General features: G+C 34.5%; 1 protein-coding gene across 2 annotated transcripts; it reads left to right on the top strand.

The window, feature by feature from the left end:
* Nucleotides 1-49: 49 nt before the first annotated feature.
* On the top strand, nucleotides 50-18,082 carry LOC125670326 (sialin-like). 2 transcript variants are annotated; one of them, XM_048905420.2, is made up of 9 exons: nucleotides 50-320; nucleotides 3,866-4,083; nucleotides 5,805-5,964; nucleotides 6,216-6,328; nucleotides 8,417-8,551; nucleotides 9,360-9,564; nucleotides 11,340-11,487; nucleotides 12,338-12,452; nucleotides 16,446-18,082. In XM_048905420.2, exons 2-9 carry the CDS (start codon nucleotides 3,907-3,909, stop codon nucleotides 16,599-16,601), a joined length of 1,209 nt encoding a protein of 402 aa, XP_048761377.1. In that variant the 5' UTR covers nucleotides 50-320; nucleotides 3,866-3,906; the 3' UTR covers nucleotides 16,602-18,082. The 2 variants fall into 2 exon arrangements, with proteins under 2 accessions (XP_048761377.1, XP_056019204.1); XM_056163229.1 differs by lacking the exon at nucleotides 50-320 and adding an exon at nucleotides 1,410-1,516.
* The last annotated feature ends 519 nt before the right edge of the window (nucleotides 18,083-18,601 follow it).

The raw sequence follows: 18,601 nt of genomic DNA, 5'->3' as shown, positions 1-18,601 counted from the left end.
TCATAAACCCGGGAAATGCCGTCTTTTCGGTTTGGATAATACATAGCTTCTTATAACATTAAAAATAACTAAGCTGAAATGCTACTAGAGATATTTAAATGTCCTGAAAGTAATTTATGCTACTTGTATATGTTAAAAATCGCTAAAATATTCCGAATTATAGGCTTAGATATTTTCTCATTTTCAACTTATTTTTGCTATGCGGAATCCATTGATATAAGCGGTCATGAAAGTGTTTGTCAACTGCTGCGATGTATTTGCCACGTCTACGGTGATTGAAAAATTAGCCTCAAGAAAAATGATTCTCATTGACATTTTATGTAAGATTTTGTGTAGAATGATATAACAACCTTATTTGTATAACTACTTACGGGAGATTTAAAATATGTCCAACTTTGACTTCCCCACACGTGGGAAAAATGCCTCTACCCACAGGGACCTGTCACATACCATAGATATTTAACATAAAAATTGTGTTATTGTATACCTATGTAAAATAAATATATATGATAAGACCCTGTGTCTCTACCCATATTTTTGACAGATTTCCTTCATTGAAAGTTTTAATCCTGTTTAACAGGTTGGGAACATTTCCCCTATAACGAGATATTCTCGCAAAAACGCAATTATCCCTCTTTAGCGAGAGTAAATATATCCCACACGACTGAGGAAAAACACCCTTGGAGTACATCTCTTCGTGTTTTACATGAAAAGAAGAAAAGTGCTAAAATGTCTAATTCTTTTGCAAATGTGTATAATCAAAACAAAAACACGATGTGCACTGGATTTCAGCCTCCTTCCCACTTACGCAGCAACATTGATATGAAATTTCTTGACTGTGTTGTAAATTTTATAGAGACAAATCGCATCATGCTGAATGTGTGTTGCACATATTCAGCATTGCACGAAATTTGCCATTTTCAATATTATAAAAGACACCAAAACACCTGTTTATGGTAATGTTTACTCTCTCACTGAAGAGGGATAATCGTGTTTTTGCGAGAATATCTTGCTATAGGGGAAGTGTTCCCAACTTGTTTAAGGGGATAACGATTAATTATAGTCACAGTGTTAGACTCTTATCATTCAAATTTATAATACTCAGTATGCATTATATACAGGCCTGAAAGTTGTCCAATATGTTCAAACTAATGATATTTGATCAGTGCAGTATTGTGCAATGATCTGAGTGCAATTAATGCTATTTCATGCACAACGAACTAGGTGCAGCCATGCCGTTGAAATGTTAATTTTTCTTGATAAAAATCCTCAAAAATATCAAGTACTTGCATCCTTTAATCATAACCATTTGTTGAGAAAAGTGTCAATAACTGCATCATGAAGTTGACTACCAGCTAATTTAAATCAAGGTACCCTAGCTAGAAAAAGTAACTTCTTTTGCAGACATGTGAATGTTTGTAAATAGGGTTTCAAATGGGAAGTACACCAAGATGCAAGTGAACATTAAATAACCATGCAATATTTAGTGTATCCCTGTGGAGAAATGAATTTGAAGGTAAGATTGTTGAGTGGGATTGAATTGACTTCATTATACAGTAAAGTAAGTGGAAAGGTTGAGTTGTCTAGATATCTTGTCAAAAGCATGTATTTTTTCTTGCTTCCATTTTCTAGTCTAGGTACTTTTGTTTCAATCTGGAAATGCACTTTTAGGTTGTAATTCTTGACACATAGTTACAGAATATTATTATATTGTAGTAGTTAAAGCTATATGAACCGTGGATAGCTCAGTGGTTACAGGGATTTTTTTAGGGTCTGTAGAGAGCCGAAATTCGGCCCCATTCCCAATGCTAAAGAGCAGGTGTTTTTCCCCAAATGATGCCTTAAAATCCCCAAATGATGAATGCTTTGATGAGAATATGCCATGAGGCGCCATCCAACCTTGGTGCCACTCTGTTGCAAAACATTTTTGACAGTTTTTTCTATGCCAAAGACCGGAAATTAAAGCTTGTTTAAGCCCCACATTGATAATGAAATATCAAATGGTTAACTTTTTTGCTTGTTTTTCTTATTTATTTGTATGAAACAAATTTCCCAATTTCAATAAAATATCGTTATTTTTCCCAAACTTGAAGGCGCTGGCCCCTGGATTTAAGGGGTAAAAAAATCCCTGGGTTAGAGCACCTGACTAGTAATGCAGGGGTCCTGGGTTCGATTTTCAGTCCAGCCACAAATTTTCTCTCCAATACTACAATATTATATATATGTATATAGGTCAGTGATTTTTTCTGCACCCAATTTAGGTCCAAAGACAGGTCCCTTCCTCTCAAAAACCAGTGATTTTTCTTAATTGAAGTTGCCTTTTTTTTGTACTTCAATGGGCATTTGTCACTCAAACAAATCATATTGTATGCAATAGATTCAAAGTGTTAAGAACAAGAAAGTTACAAGTGGGTGACTTATTTTTATAGGAAATTGAGTTATTATGTTAAAATTACTTATATAGTGTACTTTACACATCAATTAAGGTTAACTACATGTTATTGATTTTTCGTCAATTTGATGAAAGTGCTGGATGATTTTTTCCAATCAAACAGGCCCAGGCCACATATGAAAAAAGTAGGGGAAAAGATTTTTTTTTGAAAATGAAACATGAAGACATTTAGTAAAGCTTTAGCGCTTTCATTTCAGATCTTCATAAGCTTTACATTTAGCAACATACTGACATTACGTCACAAACAGCAGAACGTTATAGTTAAACAAATTTAGAGGTCATTGTTCATTGTGACATCGTAATCGTAAAGCAATGCAGGAAAATAAATTTCAACATCATAAGACACTGAACGTTAAAACATAATGTTCATAGTGACATCATAGTAAAGTAATGCAGGTTAACTGTAAAGGAACATTTTCATATGCAAATGTGATGAAGTTCAACTGAATTATTGAGTTTAGGTTTGAACATATTAATAAAATGTTTTTCCTTTCCACGTTTCTGGATGTCACTTCCACCAGTAAACTTGTAAAATGGAAATATATTAAGGTGGCTCACTACACCCTGAAATAGTTTCTCAAATTAGTATGAATTGATTTAATTATAAAAGATATGATGATATATATTAAGTGTATATGCCAAAAAGGCAGAGAATGTGCAAATTTGGGTAAGAGCATGATTTTTTAAAAAGTTATTTTAACAAATATGAACAAAAGATAGGTGGATTTGAACTCGAGATCTGTGGTTCACCAACCCAATGCTTTAACCACTGAGCTACGATGTTAGACAAACAAATCGATCGATACAAATAATTTCACAAAAATTTAAATCACCATCTTGTGATATAGTGTCATAAAGAGTATAAGATTTAGTGTAGTGAGCTACCTTAAATTGTTTTTATCCACAAACATCTAAACGTTCACTTGTTAACTCAAGGCTGAGAATGTGAATGAAGAGTTGTTTGATGTGAATACTGGATATTAGGTTGTTCCTAACACAGCTATATAACTCGATGTTTAGAATGTGAATGAGGAGTTGTTTGATGGGATGTTAAAGACATCTTTGCAGATGATGAGATTGTTGACAAGTTTTGAGCATGAAAATTTAAGAACTTGCAAAAAGCGACAATATTGAAATTTCAAAGGGACCGCTTGATATTACACAAAGAACTTTGGATCATTAGGGAACATGTGCATGCAATACAATACTTGGAGAATGCTTGTTCCACAACATTCTGTAATCAAGTGGATTGAAAAATGATAAATAAGCATTATCATATTTTGAATTTCACACACTTTGAAGGAAATTGAATTTTGATTACTGCAATGAACCAAGTACTTCCTTATTTTCCTTAAGTCTTACTCTCCAAGTGATGAAATTCTTGATGTTTTAATTTTTTTTTTTAACAAATAGTCCAGTGATGCAGTGTGCTTGGGAGACATAGGAAACACAAAATGTTGAGTAGGACGTCCCATGCAATAGCATTATGTTCCATTGCCAACTTCATCAACTCTGCAGACCGGGTGATCATGCCCATCGCTATCGTCCCCATGGCAGATGAGTACAAATGGGACCTACATGGACAGGGATGGGTTCTCAGCTCCTTTGCCGTTGGATATATGAGTAGCCAGGTAATATTGTGGGCTGTTGTTTTTCAGTGAATCTGCAATGAAAGGAGGGTGTTCCCCTTACTTGTAAAACATGGGAAGAGTTTTACTGTTTTTCTTGCAGATGACTTCAGTAATTTTAAGTGCAGGTGTCTCTTAATGGCTCTGATCTCTTCTCTTAAAGTTCTCGATCTCTGAACTAATCTCTCAGTCCTACTGGAAGTAGAATTTTAGTCCTGTTATATGCAGTATTTTAGAATTTACTTTCACTACTTCAAAAAAGTGTTCATTGTTTTCAGAAGCTGTCAGTCAGTTGTGACCTAATTAGACCACATATATCTTGCCTTAGAGAGGGCATTTATTATGAAACCATGGCTTAATGGTTTGGTAATTAGCAACAACATTTTTCCAGGTACCCAAACTGGGGATTAAATTGTCTTTGAAGTTATAAACTGAACTAATAAGTTAATCAAATTAAATTTTGAAAGTTAGATAATTGTCTTGAGAAATGCCATGGATTTTGAGACATGTCAATCAAAAAATACATACATAAATAAATTTTGACCCATTCCCTGCACAGTTTAAGTAGAGGTATATGGTGTGTAGTGTAAATGTTAAAAATGGTCAATCAAAGTGCCAATTTCTAGACTCTTCGAAACTTGATTTCTATAATTATACGCCCGTCGAAGACGGGACGTATTATGGTATGGCGTCATCCGTCTGTCTGTCCGGACCTTGTGGGCAGGATACAGACTGAACCATAAGCCCTAGGGCTTTACAACTTCGTACATTTGATCACCATGATGAGAGGAAGGTGCCTATTGTTTTTCAAGGTCAAAGGTCAAGGTCGTAGTATCACTTATTAGGAAAACCTTGTGGGCAGGATACAAACCGAACCGTAAGCTCCAGGATATTATAACTTGGTATATTTGATCACCATGATGAGAGGAAGATGGTTATTGTTTTTCAAGGTCAAAGTTCAAGGTCGTAGTATCACTTTTTAGGAAAACCTTGTGGGCAGGATACAAACCGAACCATAAGCTCCAGGATATTATAACTTGGTATATTTGATCATCATTGATGAGAGGAAGGTGCTTATTGTTTTTCAAGGTGAGAGGTCAAAGGTCAAGGTCGTAGTATCACTTATTAGGAAAACCTTGTGGGCAGGATACAAACCGAACCGTAAGCTCCAGGATATTATAACTTGGTATATTTGATCACCATGATGAGAGGAAGATGCCTATTGTTTTTCAAGGTCAAAGGTCAAGGTCATAGTATCACTTTTTAGGAAAACCTTGTGGGCAGGATACAAACCGAACCGTAAGCTCCAGGATATTATAACTTGGTATATTTGATCATCATTGATGAGAGGAAGGTGCCTATTGTTTTTCAAGGTCAAGGTCGTAGTATCACTTATAAGGAAAACCTTGTGGGCAGGATACAAACCAAACCGTAAGCTCCTGGATATTATAACTTGGTATATTTGATCACCATGATAATGAATTAGCTCACAGAGGACAGTGCTAACTTCACTAAAATATGAATCCCACTAAAATATGTTTTCCTTGAGCAAAATCTACGGGCGTAAAATGCCACGTTGGCGTTGCTCTTGTTTTTTATGGTCTCATGCAGTGATATGTAGTAACAGTCACATCTGTAAAAGAACCGATTCTTTAGTTACAAGTATTCAACATTTTCTTCCAAAAGAAATGGAGAAAAATTGAATGTTTCAACTTTTTCTGTAGGTGATTGGAGGAAGTGGAGCCAAAAAATATGGTGGGAAAATGATGCTGACCATTTCTGTACTTTTGTGGTCATTATCAACGTTTCTTGTTCCCTTCTTTGCGCATTCCATTTATGCATTGATACTTTCAAGAGTCCTGTTAGGACTAGGGGAAGGATTGGGTAATGTTATAATCATTATTCCTCTGTCAGGTTTTAAGTACAGATGTAACAGATAACTGATGAAATATGTGAACTTGAAATTTTAATGTACTAGCAGTTTTGTGTTAAAAATTCCAAATATCATCCACAAGTTTCAGAGTTAAATTTATAACACATGCTAACTGAAAATAAATGTCTAAATTCCACAACAAATTTTCTAGTCTGCAAAATTCTTAGTAGCTATTGTTGATTTGCATTGCTTTCCTTTATAGGATTGCCCACGATTTTCCACATTTTTTCTCATGCCATTCCATGTGAAGAAAGATCCAGAGCTTTTGGTTATTTGGTTGCATTTGGATCAATTGGACAAACATTTGCCTCAGTGGTAAATCAACTTTCCAATTTGACAATCAACAATTACTTGTTACAGACATTTCAAGTTCATGGTGACTTCAGGTCAGGTAAAACAAGCATTTTGAAAGTATTGCATAAGCAATACATGTCCCCTACTGGCACCCCCATTAATTGACGACTGTACTTAATATTCGAGGAAATGAACATTTAATGTTGTTTGACAGGGTTCGAAATTAACTTTTTCAAGCACTAGTCCGTACGGACTAGTCACTATTGATGTTCACTAGTCCACAAAGCATTTCACTAGTCCGTCCAGTATATCATAAAATGATCTTCATTTTAATCAAACCAAACACATCACAGTTGCAAACAATTCAGTTTCTGACACCTACAGAAGAAAAAGAGACCACCATATTTTATTTCACATTCAAAATCTTCAGAAGCATACAATATTAACCTCCAAGTTAATCCTTTTATAAATGTCCATAAGTGCGTTCGAGATCGACGTTCCTGTTGTTTTGGTGCTCAGATCTTAGAGTCACAGGAGTTCGAAATTTTATCAATAAAGTCAATAAAATTCACTCGATTGACCAAGTCATGAGCTATAGTATAGTGTTATGAACTACTGTGTTAGAGTTACGAATGACGAGAACATGTGCGCATAAACGTGCATGTTCTCAGACCACACTATTTTCAATTTTTGCACCTAGAACACGTTCTCATGATGTGTACTCGGTGTTCGGAATCGGCAGGAATTTGACAATTTGTGCACGTTCGAAGAACGGCGGTCTCGAACGCACTCCATGTGTTTGGAAGATCAGACTGTCTTAGTCATGCAAACACTTGACCATGCAGGTAATCAACCATAAGTTCAAACATCTAAGAGACTTAGACAAATATTGCTAAAAATCTTTACCAATTCAAGATTGATTTCCGGATTTTCACTAGTCCGTACGGACTAGTGCTATAGAGGGTTCACTACTCCGACACGTTTTTTACTAGTCTCGGACTTACGGACATGAGTTAATTTCGAACCCTGTTTGACCTTGAACTGTAACCTGATACATTGGTACCAAGTCACCATGTTTACCGTGTTGAATTGATCTAATGTTTTGTTGTTCATACAGTTGATGCATGTAGTTTTTATCACGGAGGAAATGGTAGTCTTTCCACAAAATAGGTGGGAGAAATATTTAAATAATAGTGCAAATGGGACACAAAACAACACACCGATATAACATTAATATCTGTATGTTAAATACTTATAAAGGACTTCAAAATACTACTTACTATCAACTGTTTGAAGGCCTATTTCGAATACCCACGACTGCAGGAATGCAGTAAATTGAGATCTGCCGATGCATCAGACTTCGCTCACTGACTTCACTGAAATACTCAGTAATTAACAGATTTGATATATATTTTTATTGATATGTTCCTTTTGTGATTAATGAGCTTGAAATGTCAAATTAATGAGAAGTATTTTTTTTACAAAATCAGTGATCGAGGCTTGTCAACTGCCTCTATTCAGACGTCCCACTTTACTGCATTTCCATTGGAACACAGTCCCGATCCCGATGAATGAAAAACGTAAAATATAAAAATGAATAACTTTAAAACCAGTCCATCAAACAATATAAAATTTGAACTTGATCTGTATTTTGCCACTCTGAAACTACACTGCAAGTTTCAAATAAATCCACGCAAGCATAATGGGAAGAAGTCTGGAAAACCAATATGGGACAGACTGACAGTCAGACAGATGGAGAAGAAAGCTATAGTCCCCTTCAGTTTAACAAATGGTTACGAGACTATTAAAGGGCATTAATTGATTTTCCTATAGGAATACTATGGTTTCATCAATTTTCATGGGTTTCAAATTTATGAAATTGTCAAAAGATATTGTTTCATTTATGCTTGATTTCATTGAAAACTTCTTTTGAAATGAGAAAAAATTGCACTTCATTGATAATTTAATTTTGTACTCTGGATCAAGTTAAAAAAACAAAGAAAATTAATATAAACAATAAGAACAACGATGATACGCCAGTATTAAAAGTTGCATTTTTTTTTTGTACTACAAATATATGAATTTTTAAAAAAATCCTTATTTTTGCAGCTTTGTCCTCATCTTGACTGGGAGTGGATGTTTTATTTATTTGGCTTTATGGGTTTTGTGTGGGTCCTGTTATGGATTCTCATGTACAAGGAAATCAGGACATCCACAGAGGAGGACTTTGTGGATCCACCGAAGGTAAAATGTCCATTACTAGAAACCTCAAGGTCCATGCAAGGTAAAATGCCCATTATTAGATACCTCAAGATCCACTCAAGGCATAATGCCCATTACTAGACACCTCAAAATCCACAAAAGGTAAAATGCCCATTATTAGACACCTCATGATCCACTCAAGGTAAAATGCCCATTACTAGACACCTCAAGATCCACGCATGGTAAAATGTCCATTACTAGACACCTCAAGATCCATGCAAGGTAAAACGCCCATTATTAGACACCTCATGATTCACTCAAGGCATAATGCCCATTACTAGACACCTCAAGATCCATGCAAGGTAAAACGTCCATAGCAAGAATTGTCAGGCTTAACCTAAGGTAAAACACCCATAACTACATTTACCAAGATCCACCTAAGATAAAACTCGCATAACTAGACCTGTGGTGATCAACCCAAGGTAAAAATCTTAATAACTAGAATCTGGCTGAATATCATACATTTCATCTCAAGATCCACCCAAGGTAAAACACCCATTACTAGATATCGATCTGAGTATCATATGTTATATGTCAATATTCAGAGCATCCAATCTGGATCTTAAACTTTTGAATAAGAATAAGGAAGATACATGTATAGAAAATTAGTTTAAATAATTCAATTTAAATTCATGTTATCAAATTAATGGGTTTTTTTATCATTACTGTAAATTTGCCACAGAAAAATTTGCTTTACATTTAAAATGTATTATGTGTATGTATGTATTTATATATTTAAAGTACTTTTCTTTTGGTGTCTTGGATTTTAATTCCTCTTCGTTTTCCTCAGGTCAGTAATAACAATGTTTCCTGGCGAGAATTCCTGTGCCATTGGCCTCTTTGGTCCATCTATATAGCTCACTTTAGCATGAACTGGTCGAACTATATCATAATGCAGTGGCTGCCAACCTATATGACTCGTACACTGGGGGCGGAGAAGAGCCATATAATGTTTACGGCAGTGCCTTACATCATGAATTCTCTAGTCGGAATGGGTGAGATTCATTTCATCTCTCTTTTTTTTAAGAAAGTATCAATGATAAGACAAGGAATTTTTAATGATATGATACATACTCTTAGGAGTAAATTCAGTATATACATATACAGGCGACTCTTAAAAACTCAAAGTTCACGAGACCACAATAAAACTGACCTGATACAACCACTTCAACTAGTTCGAGTTCTCAAGGGTCTGGAAATTGGCACTTGATTGACCTGTTTTAAATTTTTACACTGATCAAAATTAACATAAGAGGATGTTAAAATTTGTAATATTGTTAATGTATCTAGATTCAAAATTTATTTTCATCTGAAGATGAATAAAGAAACTAGTTATCTTTATTTGTGTTTAATTACTCTTTAATTACTCTTTATTTGTTGCAGTCAAAAATTCCTGTTGCATCTCATGTTCACCATTTACCTTTCAAACTTTAATAAGGTTAATAGTAATACGCCGGTTTCGAGATACGTCTGAGTTATTTCCCGTTGGAGAACTCTCGTACATAGTAAGGCGCGAAAGAATTTGTTTACACGCGGGAGTGGGACAGATATTCATCATAGCATAAGTGAATGTACTCAGTAAGTTTCTCATACACTGTTTGAAAACCCGAATTCGACTGATACACAAACTAAGTAAGAGATAAATATTTAGAGAGTAATTAAATACATAGAATTCTTATCCTATCACGTTGTTTCGCTGGTCATAAGTACCATATCCAAGACATTTCTTGCAAATATGACATTGTTTGTATGTTTCCACTTCGGTAAAACATTTCTTTCGATAGTATTTAGTATTTCCCACATTTACATATTTAAAGAGAAGCCGCTTTTAATACATTTCATCGTCTTCCTCGTTGGCTGTATATCCACTCTGTCCCACTTAGGCATTCAAAGTTCCACTAAATGCACCTCCTATACAGAAGAGTTCGTATCTCGAAACTGACGTATTGGGGCCCATCATTGAACAGACCAATTTTTCCCCAGGTTGATATATCTGGTAAAATGTCTTTGCTAATTACAATGATGTCAAATCCTGCCTTCTTAAGTATCAACAATGGTCTTTGTGCAGGTAAGGTTCACATGGTGGTAATTAAGTTTGTAGTGACCCACTGTTTGTACATGTATAAAAATTAGCACTTCGGGGTATTACAATTAAATTTTAAAGGAGTATATATAATGGAAAACAATTTTACTTCAAGAGATCCTGGATTTCAAAAGATCAAGAGTTCGAAAGAACAAGAGCAAATTGTTTATTCATGTAGTGGAAATCTTTGAGACATCTAAGTTTGAGCCATCAAGAGTCCCCTGTATTTTAAATTTGTGTATTTTGCCTGGTTGTACGAGGTTAAAATCCTGCATATCAGTTTATTGTAGCTTTTTGTAGAGAAATACCATATAACGGGTATTTTACTATGGTTGGAAACTTTTGCAATTTGATCCATAAATGGTAGCAAATTATATGCACTTTCAATTTCTGAGGTTGCATTATACCTGAATGTACTTATAGTATAAGCATGTAACAGTATATATTGTACTTATAGTATAAGCATGTAACAGTATATATTGCTAGTGTAGTTTTTGCGGATTTTTCCTATCCACAAATGGACAACAGCAGAAAATGCTCGTTAAACGTTATATCAGCATCATGTAAACAGTACCCATGCATGAATGTTACCATCTGAATTTACATATTTAACAACCCACATAAATTTCTTCAAGTATTGTACTATTACAATTTTTTCTTCATTAACAAGTGAATGATAATTTACAGGTGCTGGTCACTTTGCCGACTCCTTGATTACCAGAGACAAATGGACATTGCTGTCAGTGAGGCGACTGATGACCAGCATAGGTCTTCTAGGACCAGGATTATTTATTTTATTTTTCAGTGCTGTAAATAATTTATCTCTTGCTGTTTTGTAAGTACACTTCATAATATGTACGTACTAAATGTTGGTAATTTAAGATTTTCGTTTGGATGATAGAAATTATTTAGGTAACACAAGAAGATTTACATAGTGTTTACTGTATATATGTAAAGTGCTGATGTTTGGCAAGATTCTCCTTCAATTCAATTTCTCAGTTAAATTTTACATTACCACTACGGTTCACTATCACTATTTTAAAAAAAAAATAGATTGAACTTTGCACATAAAAATAACCATCTTTGCTTGTGATTATAACCAAAAAAAAGTACCTTGGTGGGAAGAGTTGGGGGGGGGGGGGGTGTCTCCCAGTTGTTATGTACCCGATCATTATGGATGGTAATTGCAATGCTGGTCAAGTTGTACAATATAAATTGAGGACCACAACATGTTGTGTGCCCCCTGTATTCGTTGGGAATACTGCACTTTGATAAATATATCCCATTGACATTACAAAAAAATTCACACACAGGTTCATTAAAAGTCGTGTACCTACCAATACAGTTTATATCAACTTGATGTTTAGCATAGGTGTGTGATTATCAATTTCTGTAAATTTTTTGTAACATCAAGTACCCATGTCTTGATTGTATGATTTGAAACATACTCTATTCACAAATTAGGCATAAATAAGTTCCTTAAATATGATACAAATCTTTTATGCATTTTGTGTAGATGCATATACATGTATAATAAATATGAATTAACTCCTAGCATACATACATAAATATATAATATATAAATGTTGATATGGTGGAAAAGATACATTGTGCATTGAGGCTTAAAGTATTAGATCATCAAGTACAATGGGATGAAATTTGTAACTATTTGTTTTACTTTTCAGCTTTGTTTCCTTATCTCTGGGTTTAAGTGCTTGTAACTCATCAGGGCATTTAAGCAATCATGCAGAAGTGGCTCCTAATCATGCCGGAATTACTTTTGCCATCTCCAATACATTGGTAAGTGACCATAGGAAAACTGTATGATGACAACAGGTGCAGGAATGAAGCTCTGTGGGAGAGAATGGAGGGACCAGATAGACACAGGTGCACCATTATGTGCACCATTATAAAACATTTGAATTTACAGTGCAACTTTTTCTGTGCGTTATTCAGACCGGTATTTATCTCTGTAGTATTACGTGTCCTCGAGATTTTGATATCAAAGAATCCCTAACAACTTGTGTCAAGACTGTATCTTAACTCATTTATCAAAGCCCGTTTTAAAGGAAAATTTGCTTCAATTAGAGATGTTCTGACCATCGATTATGATTTTTTAAAAATCAGTCTATTTATATTGTTCTTCCAACAATTAATGATTATTTTTCCGTAATCGATCATCAGAAATGCTGTTCTTAACATATAAAATCTGAAAGTTTCCTGCTCACTTTAGCTATTATAACATAAAGACGAGTTCCTAAACCTAACTAAATGAAAGTTTGGGAAATCATTAATCTTGGTTGAACACTCAAGGATTGACTCCCAAAATCTTTTTAGATAAAACAACTTTCAGAGGGAAAAGAATGACAGTAGACAATGTCTATATTTACCATTTCCATGACTTCAAGTGACTCCATGAATATTTACTGGAACATATTTTAACATCATATATTCTGTTTGTATGAAAATTCATGTAATAATTGTGTACTTTATTGCATCTTAACTTTTGATTTATAATTGATATTCAAATTGGTATGCTTCTTCAATTATCCCAATTAAATGATTATTGTTTTCTAACCAATTCCCAATACAAGGTTTGATGAAGTTCACCTGTTTATGTAGCCCGGTTCAGAATCCAGTGAATGCAAACCCTGTTGATTTCATATATGCACTTTCTGTTTATATTCAAAAGCAATGATTTATTCCCAAATACCTTTTCAATTAAATATTTAAAGATGAGGTAGTTCCACTTTTGTACTAACAGTTTTATGACTTCACCAGCTTTATGTGAAGTGCCACAAACTTTGACCTAGGCTTAGCATGGTGCTCAGGGTGGTAACAGTGAGGATTCTTTATTGTGGTGTCGGGGTCTCTATATGCCGCGTGAAAAAGTCTCTGTTGGGACGAAGGTTTGGACTACATATTAACTTTTAGGTTTTCATTATACCAAAATTGAATTCAACACAAAAACTTAATACACATCTAGGAGAGCTAAGATATTTTCTTCTTTTGATATTCATAATGTGTGTGAAAAACAAGGTCCAAAGTGATTTTTTCCCCCGAGTATATAAACAGGTGAATTTTATTGAAGCTGAGAGTTTCTGGGTCAAATAGGGTTGAGGTAAATATTTTAAGGTATATGCAAGTATAGTAGGGAAATATATTATTGAAATATACTGGTAGATTTGGCAATGTAATCATACAGATATATAATGCCAGAATCCGTTACAGATAAAGTTGTACCATCAATTGAAGGTTTTTAGCTCACCTGAGCTATAAGCTCAAGTGACCTTTTCTGATCACCGGTAGTCTGTCTGTCCATCTTTCTTCTCTCTCACCACTGGGCCAATTGCATCGGACTTACAGAGCATCCTTTGGTAAAGGAGATTCAAACTTGTTCAAATGTAGAGTCGTGCTCCCTTCCAAGGGGAGATATCAAGAAAAGGTAAAATAGGGTGGGGTCATTTCAAGAGCCACTGGGCTAGAAAAGATAAAACTTATTTGAAACCTTCCTGACATAGCATTAATTCTAAATTGTACAAATGGCTTCACATGATAAGATGGGACCACAATAGGGGATCAAAGTTTTACATATGAATATAAAGGTTATGATTTTTATACGCCAATCAAAGACAGGACATACTGTATGCCATCGTTCATCTGTCTGTCCAGACCTTGTAGGCTAAGCTCCAGGATCTTACAACTTGGTGCATTTTGATCACCATGATGAGAGGAAGATGCCTGTTTTTCAAGGTCATACTATCAGTTTATAGGAAAACCTTGTAGACAGAATACAGACCAAACTATTTGGGTTAGGACTGTCAAACTTGGTGCACATACTCCTCGTGTCAAGAGGAGGACGCCTTTTGTTCTTCAAAGTCAAGGTCATAGTATCACTTAGTAGGAAAACCTTGTAGGCAGGATACAGACCAAACTGTTGGATTAGAACCATAACTTGGTACACATACACTTTATGCCAAGTGGAGGATGCCTATTGTTTCTCAAGGACAATGGTCAAGGTCATAGTATCACTTAGTAGAAAATTGTTTTTTGTTACAGATACAGTTATTGCCCTAAAATTTAGTCACAAGCTTCCTCTCAGAGGAATATAAGTTCAGTTTGCATTTCAGCTGGATTGGTGCACCCTGACCTACTTTAGGGGTAAAAGAAGGTCAAAGTTTTCCAGATTTTTTTTTCATTATGAATACAGGTATTGCCCAGAAATTTTGTCACGACTACCCTCTCAGAGAAATACATAATCAGTTTACATTTCAACTTGATTGGTGCACCATGATCTATTTTAGGGCTCAAAGTAGGTCAAATAGTTTTCTGGACTTTCTCATTATAGAAAAAACATGGCTGTATATTGTACTTTTTTTTTAAATCTTCTTGAAAACAGCAGGACCATGATTAGTCATATTGATAATAGGTAAGCATCCTCATGTAGTGCAGATTGAAGTTTGTTAATTTATGACCAGTGGAGGAGGGGGGGGGGGGTGTAGGTAGGATGGAGCCTCAATGGAGAAGTAAAGTTTTATATGGGGAGGAAGGAAAATACAGGAAATTTTTTTATTGCCAATAGCACCAGGACCAGGATCAATCATATAATTCCCAGGAAATGCAGGTTCAAGTTGGTTCACATTAATTCCCAGGAGTAGGTTTGGGCCACAATATGGATTCATGGTTTTACATGGGAATATATATGATAAAAAAAATTTCTCAAGAACCAATGATTGGTGCAAACATTCCAATGTAGTGCAGATTCATATCGTTCAAATCATGACCCTTGGGAATAGGGTTAGCTAAAATAGGGATTGAAAGTTTTACATGAGAATATGTAGGAAATTTTTAAAAATTCTTTTCAAGAGTAGCAGGGCTACACAATATTATATTGATATGCAAACATTCCCAAGTTGTGTGGATTCAGATTTTTTTTTTTCAAATCATACCCTGTGGTTAGGATGGGACTAAAGGCAGGGATAAAATTTTACGTAATACATAGATATAGGCAAAAAAATCTTGACCAGTAATATCTCAATGTTGTGCGGATTCAACTTTGGTTAAGTCATGCCCAAATGGGGTTAGGATGAGGTCATAGTAAAATTTTCATGGGAATAAAGAGGGTCGAAATCTTTCTGTACTCTTCTGAAGAGCAGTAGAGCCAAGGTGACCCAGGTGAGCATTGTGGCTTATGGGCCTCTCATTAAGATGGCTGTATCTGTAGCTCGTTGGTCCAGCCCATCCATGAGAGCTACACAATCCTGCAGCTAAGATTTTAACTGAATGTAGTATAAGTGGTTGACATCCAAATTTCTTATATATTGATAATATATTCGAAAGCATGTGAAGAAAAAAAAATGTTCCTACAATTCTTACTCTAGGAAGGGACATCACAAACAAGAATTTTATGCATATTTTAGTGACTGATATTTGAGATTACATAGTAAGTTCATGGCACCCTCTCTTGTTGTAAGCATTGTCTGTATCAAGTATAAGTTCTTTCAACTCTGCATTACTAACAGTTTTTGCAATAAGTGTTAGTTTCCGTGCCAACCCTGTGATTTTAACCCTTTTAAATTACTCAAGATTCAAGTCTAGATAGACCCTCTTAATATCCTAAGCAGCCTTTTTGATATGTATTGTGAACTTTTACTACTTTTCCATTACAAAATTGTGGACAGACGGATAGGTAGATATAGGTGTTCCTTCAAACTTGGTTTGCAAAGCGTATGATAAGTTTGCCATGAATGTTAAACTTTTATTGATATATACGCTTTTCTTTTCTATCCCTAGGCAACAATCCCAGGCATCACTTGTGGACCACTAACAGCAGAACTTGTACTTCAGAGTCACGGCCGGTGGTTCCCAGTGTTTATCATTGCGGCTGGAGTGAATTTTGTCGGTGCTATTATTTACCTAAGTCAGAGTGCTGCCAGTCAAGTGCTGTAGCTCCGTGATTTTAATCCCTGATCAAATTTCTGAACATAATGAACTGTATTCCAGCCATGTCTTGCAATAGATTACCTTATAAGTGGAATTTTTAGTGATTTTTCTATAAACTATATAGTGAGAACTAATTTTAGCAACGTCATGATTCCAAGAAAGACAACTATTACCTACCATAAATTCAAAACTCTCGCTAATAATGCCAAAATTAAATCCTTGCTTAAAATTCTGCTTTAAGGGTATGTCAAGTCACTTGTTACATTTTATTGAGGATAAAAAATGTGATATTTTATTTAATGAGATGCATTAAGCATGTATGATGGTAGGATTTTGGTGTCTTTAATAAAAGATATTTTGTTGTGAAATAATCTGACCTTTTTTAACCAGTATGTGCTGTATCATTTTCTGAAGAGTACAAATACTCAGCCTTTGAGATATGTTTCTGTGATGAAAGTATTAGATTTAGATAATTCTTTCTTCTTTTTTTTTTTTCTTTAACATAGATGTGGCATTTGATTGTATATATATATATATGTACATTTTAATGTGATGATGTTTTTACATGAAGATAAAGTCATATTCTCAAATGGAAAATTGTATTTTGCCAAAGTTTGTTTTTGCTGAAGAGAAGACATGCCGTATGTATTTTTGAAGATGTGCTATTTAATATCCTGTGAGATTATTATATGAACAATATGTGTTTTTGTTGATATTTATGTCTTGTTACTGAATAGTGTTTTTGTAACACTCTTCTTTCATTCGTGAAGCAGGGTATATTTTGATTTTCTCAAAATGGCAAAATCAGGATTTTTAATAAACGTTAACAGGTACAATGTATAAACATTTATGTTCTGAAGTATGATTGAAAATTACAGATCCACATTTACACAATATCGCTAGGGTGTTTATTTAAATGAATTGGTGGTATCAAAGTTGACAGCTTGTTATTTATAATCCAGTGAGCATATCCAGTCTGATTTTTTTTTTTATATATCTTCAGTATTCACAGAAAATGGTGTATGAAAGTTACAAATATGCTTAAAGACGATTTGTGACTTTTAAATGCTATTGCAAGTAGATCTGTTTTAAAATAGTGTTGCTATCGCTTTGTTGTGTGTTTTACAATCAATTGGGAAAACTTTTAAAACAATCCTTAGCAGCATGAAGTTGCAATTTTTTCAGACATGGAGAAAGTTATTTGTAAAATTTCTTTCATAGAGTGTGCAACAGACTTTTAAGATAGAAAATGAATGTATTGTGCATATTATACCTGCATTAAAAAGAATGATTTTGATGATATTTTTAAATCATTATAAAAATATACATATCCTACCAGCATAAAATGCAATAGTTTTTCATCAAGTAGTCATGAGATTCTCCATTTAAAGGGAAAAAGGAATTTAATGGTGTGTGAGCGGATGGGAGACGGAACATTCATGTTGTTGCGAGAATGTTATGAAAAATAAAATGTAAATAAATCTGTATTTTCTGGCTCATCTGTTTCGTGCAAGACACTTTCAAAGCACACTAAAAAAAAAACTGGAAATCATCACTTATACCCCTGACCGGACACCTTCAAACTAGATGTGGCATATTGTAATCCCTGGCTTATGTGTGTGAACTTATTAATTTTGTGCACTATGAAGTAACAGCTCGGAAGAGAATTTGAAATTCCAATAACTTTGTCCTTTACTGAGTGGCCTCTGATGAGAGTTGTGTCATAACCTTAGCTCAGCATTGCTAAATACAGCTTCAACAAAAATTATATGCTTTCCTCTAAATTACATATGAATTCATTCTAGTGGCCTTAAGATTGGCCAAATGACCATTGATCAGGATGAGCAAACTTTTTGCCAAGTATGTACATCTTATTTTATAATGGAATAGACAAAAATTACATACAATGTACTTTTTTTTCCAAGTCACCATGACATTTTCCAAAGACCTTTAGGATTAGATCAGTACCCATCCGAAGCATAATGAGTGATAATAATTAAGCATGA

Source organism: Ostrea edulis, chromosome 4 (genome assembly GCF_947568905.1).
Source record: "Ostrea edulis chromosome 4, xbOstEdul1.1, whole genome shotgun sequence".
In the NCBI taxonomy this organism is placed as follows: Eukaryota; Metazoa; Mollusca; class Bivalvia; order Ostreida; family Ostreidae; genus Ostrea; species Ostrea edulis.
This window is presented reverse-complemented; position numbering and strand designations above follow the sequence as displayed.

Coding starts and splice junctions, on each gene's coding strand:
- LOC125670326 (XM_048905420.2), top strand. CDS start 3,907: ATGTTGAGTAGGACGTCCCATGCAATAGCATTATGTTCCATTGCCAAC. Junction 8,552..9,359: donor ACTTTGTGGATCCACCGAAG/GTAAAATGTCCA, acceptor CGTTTTCCTCAG/GTCAGTAATAACAATGTTTC. Junction 9,565..11,339: donor GAATTCTCTAGTCGGAATGG/GTGAGATTCATT, acceptor GATAATTTACAG/GTGCTGGTCACTTTGCCGAC.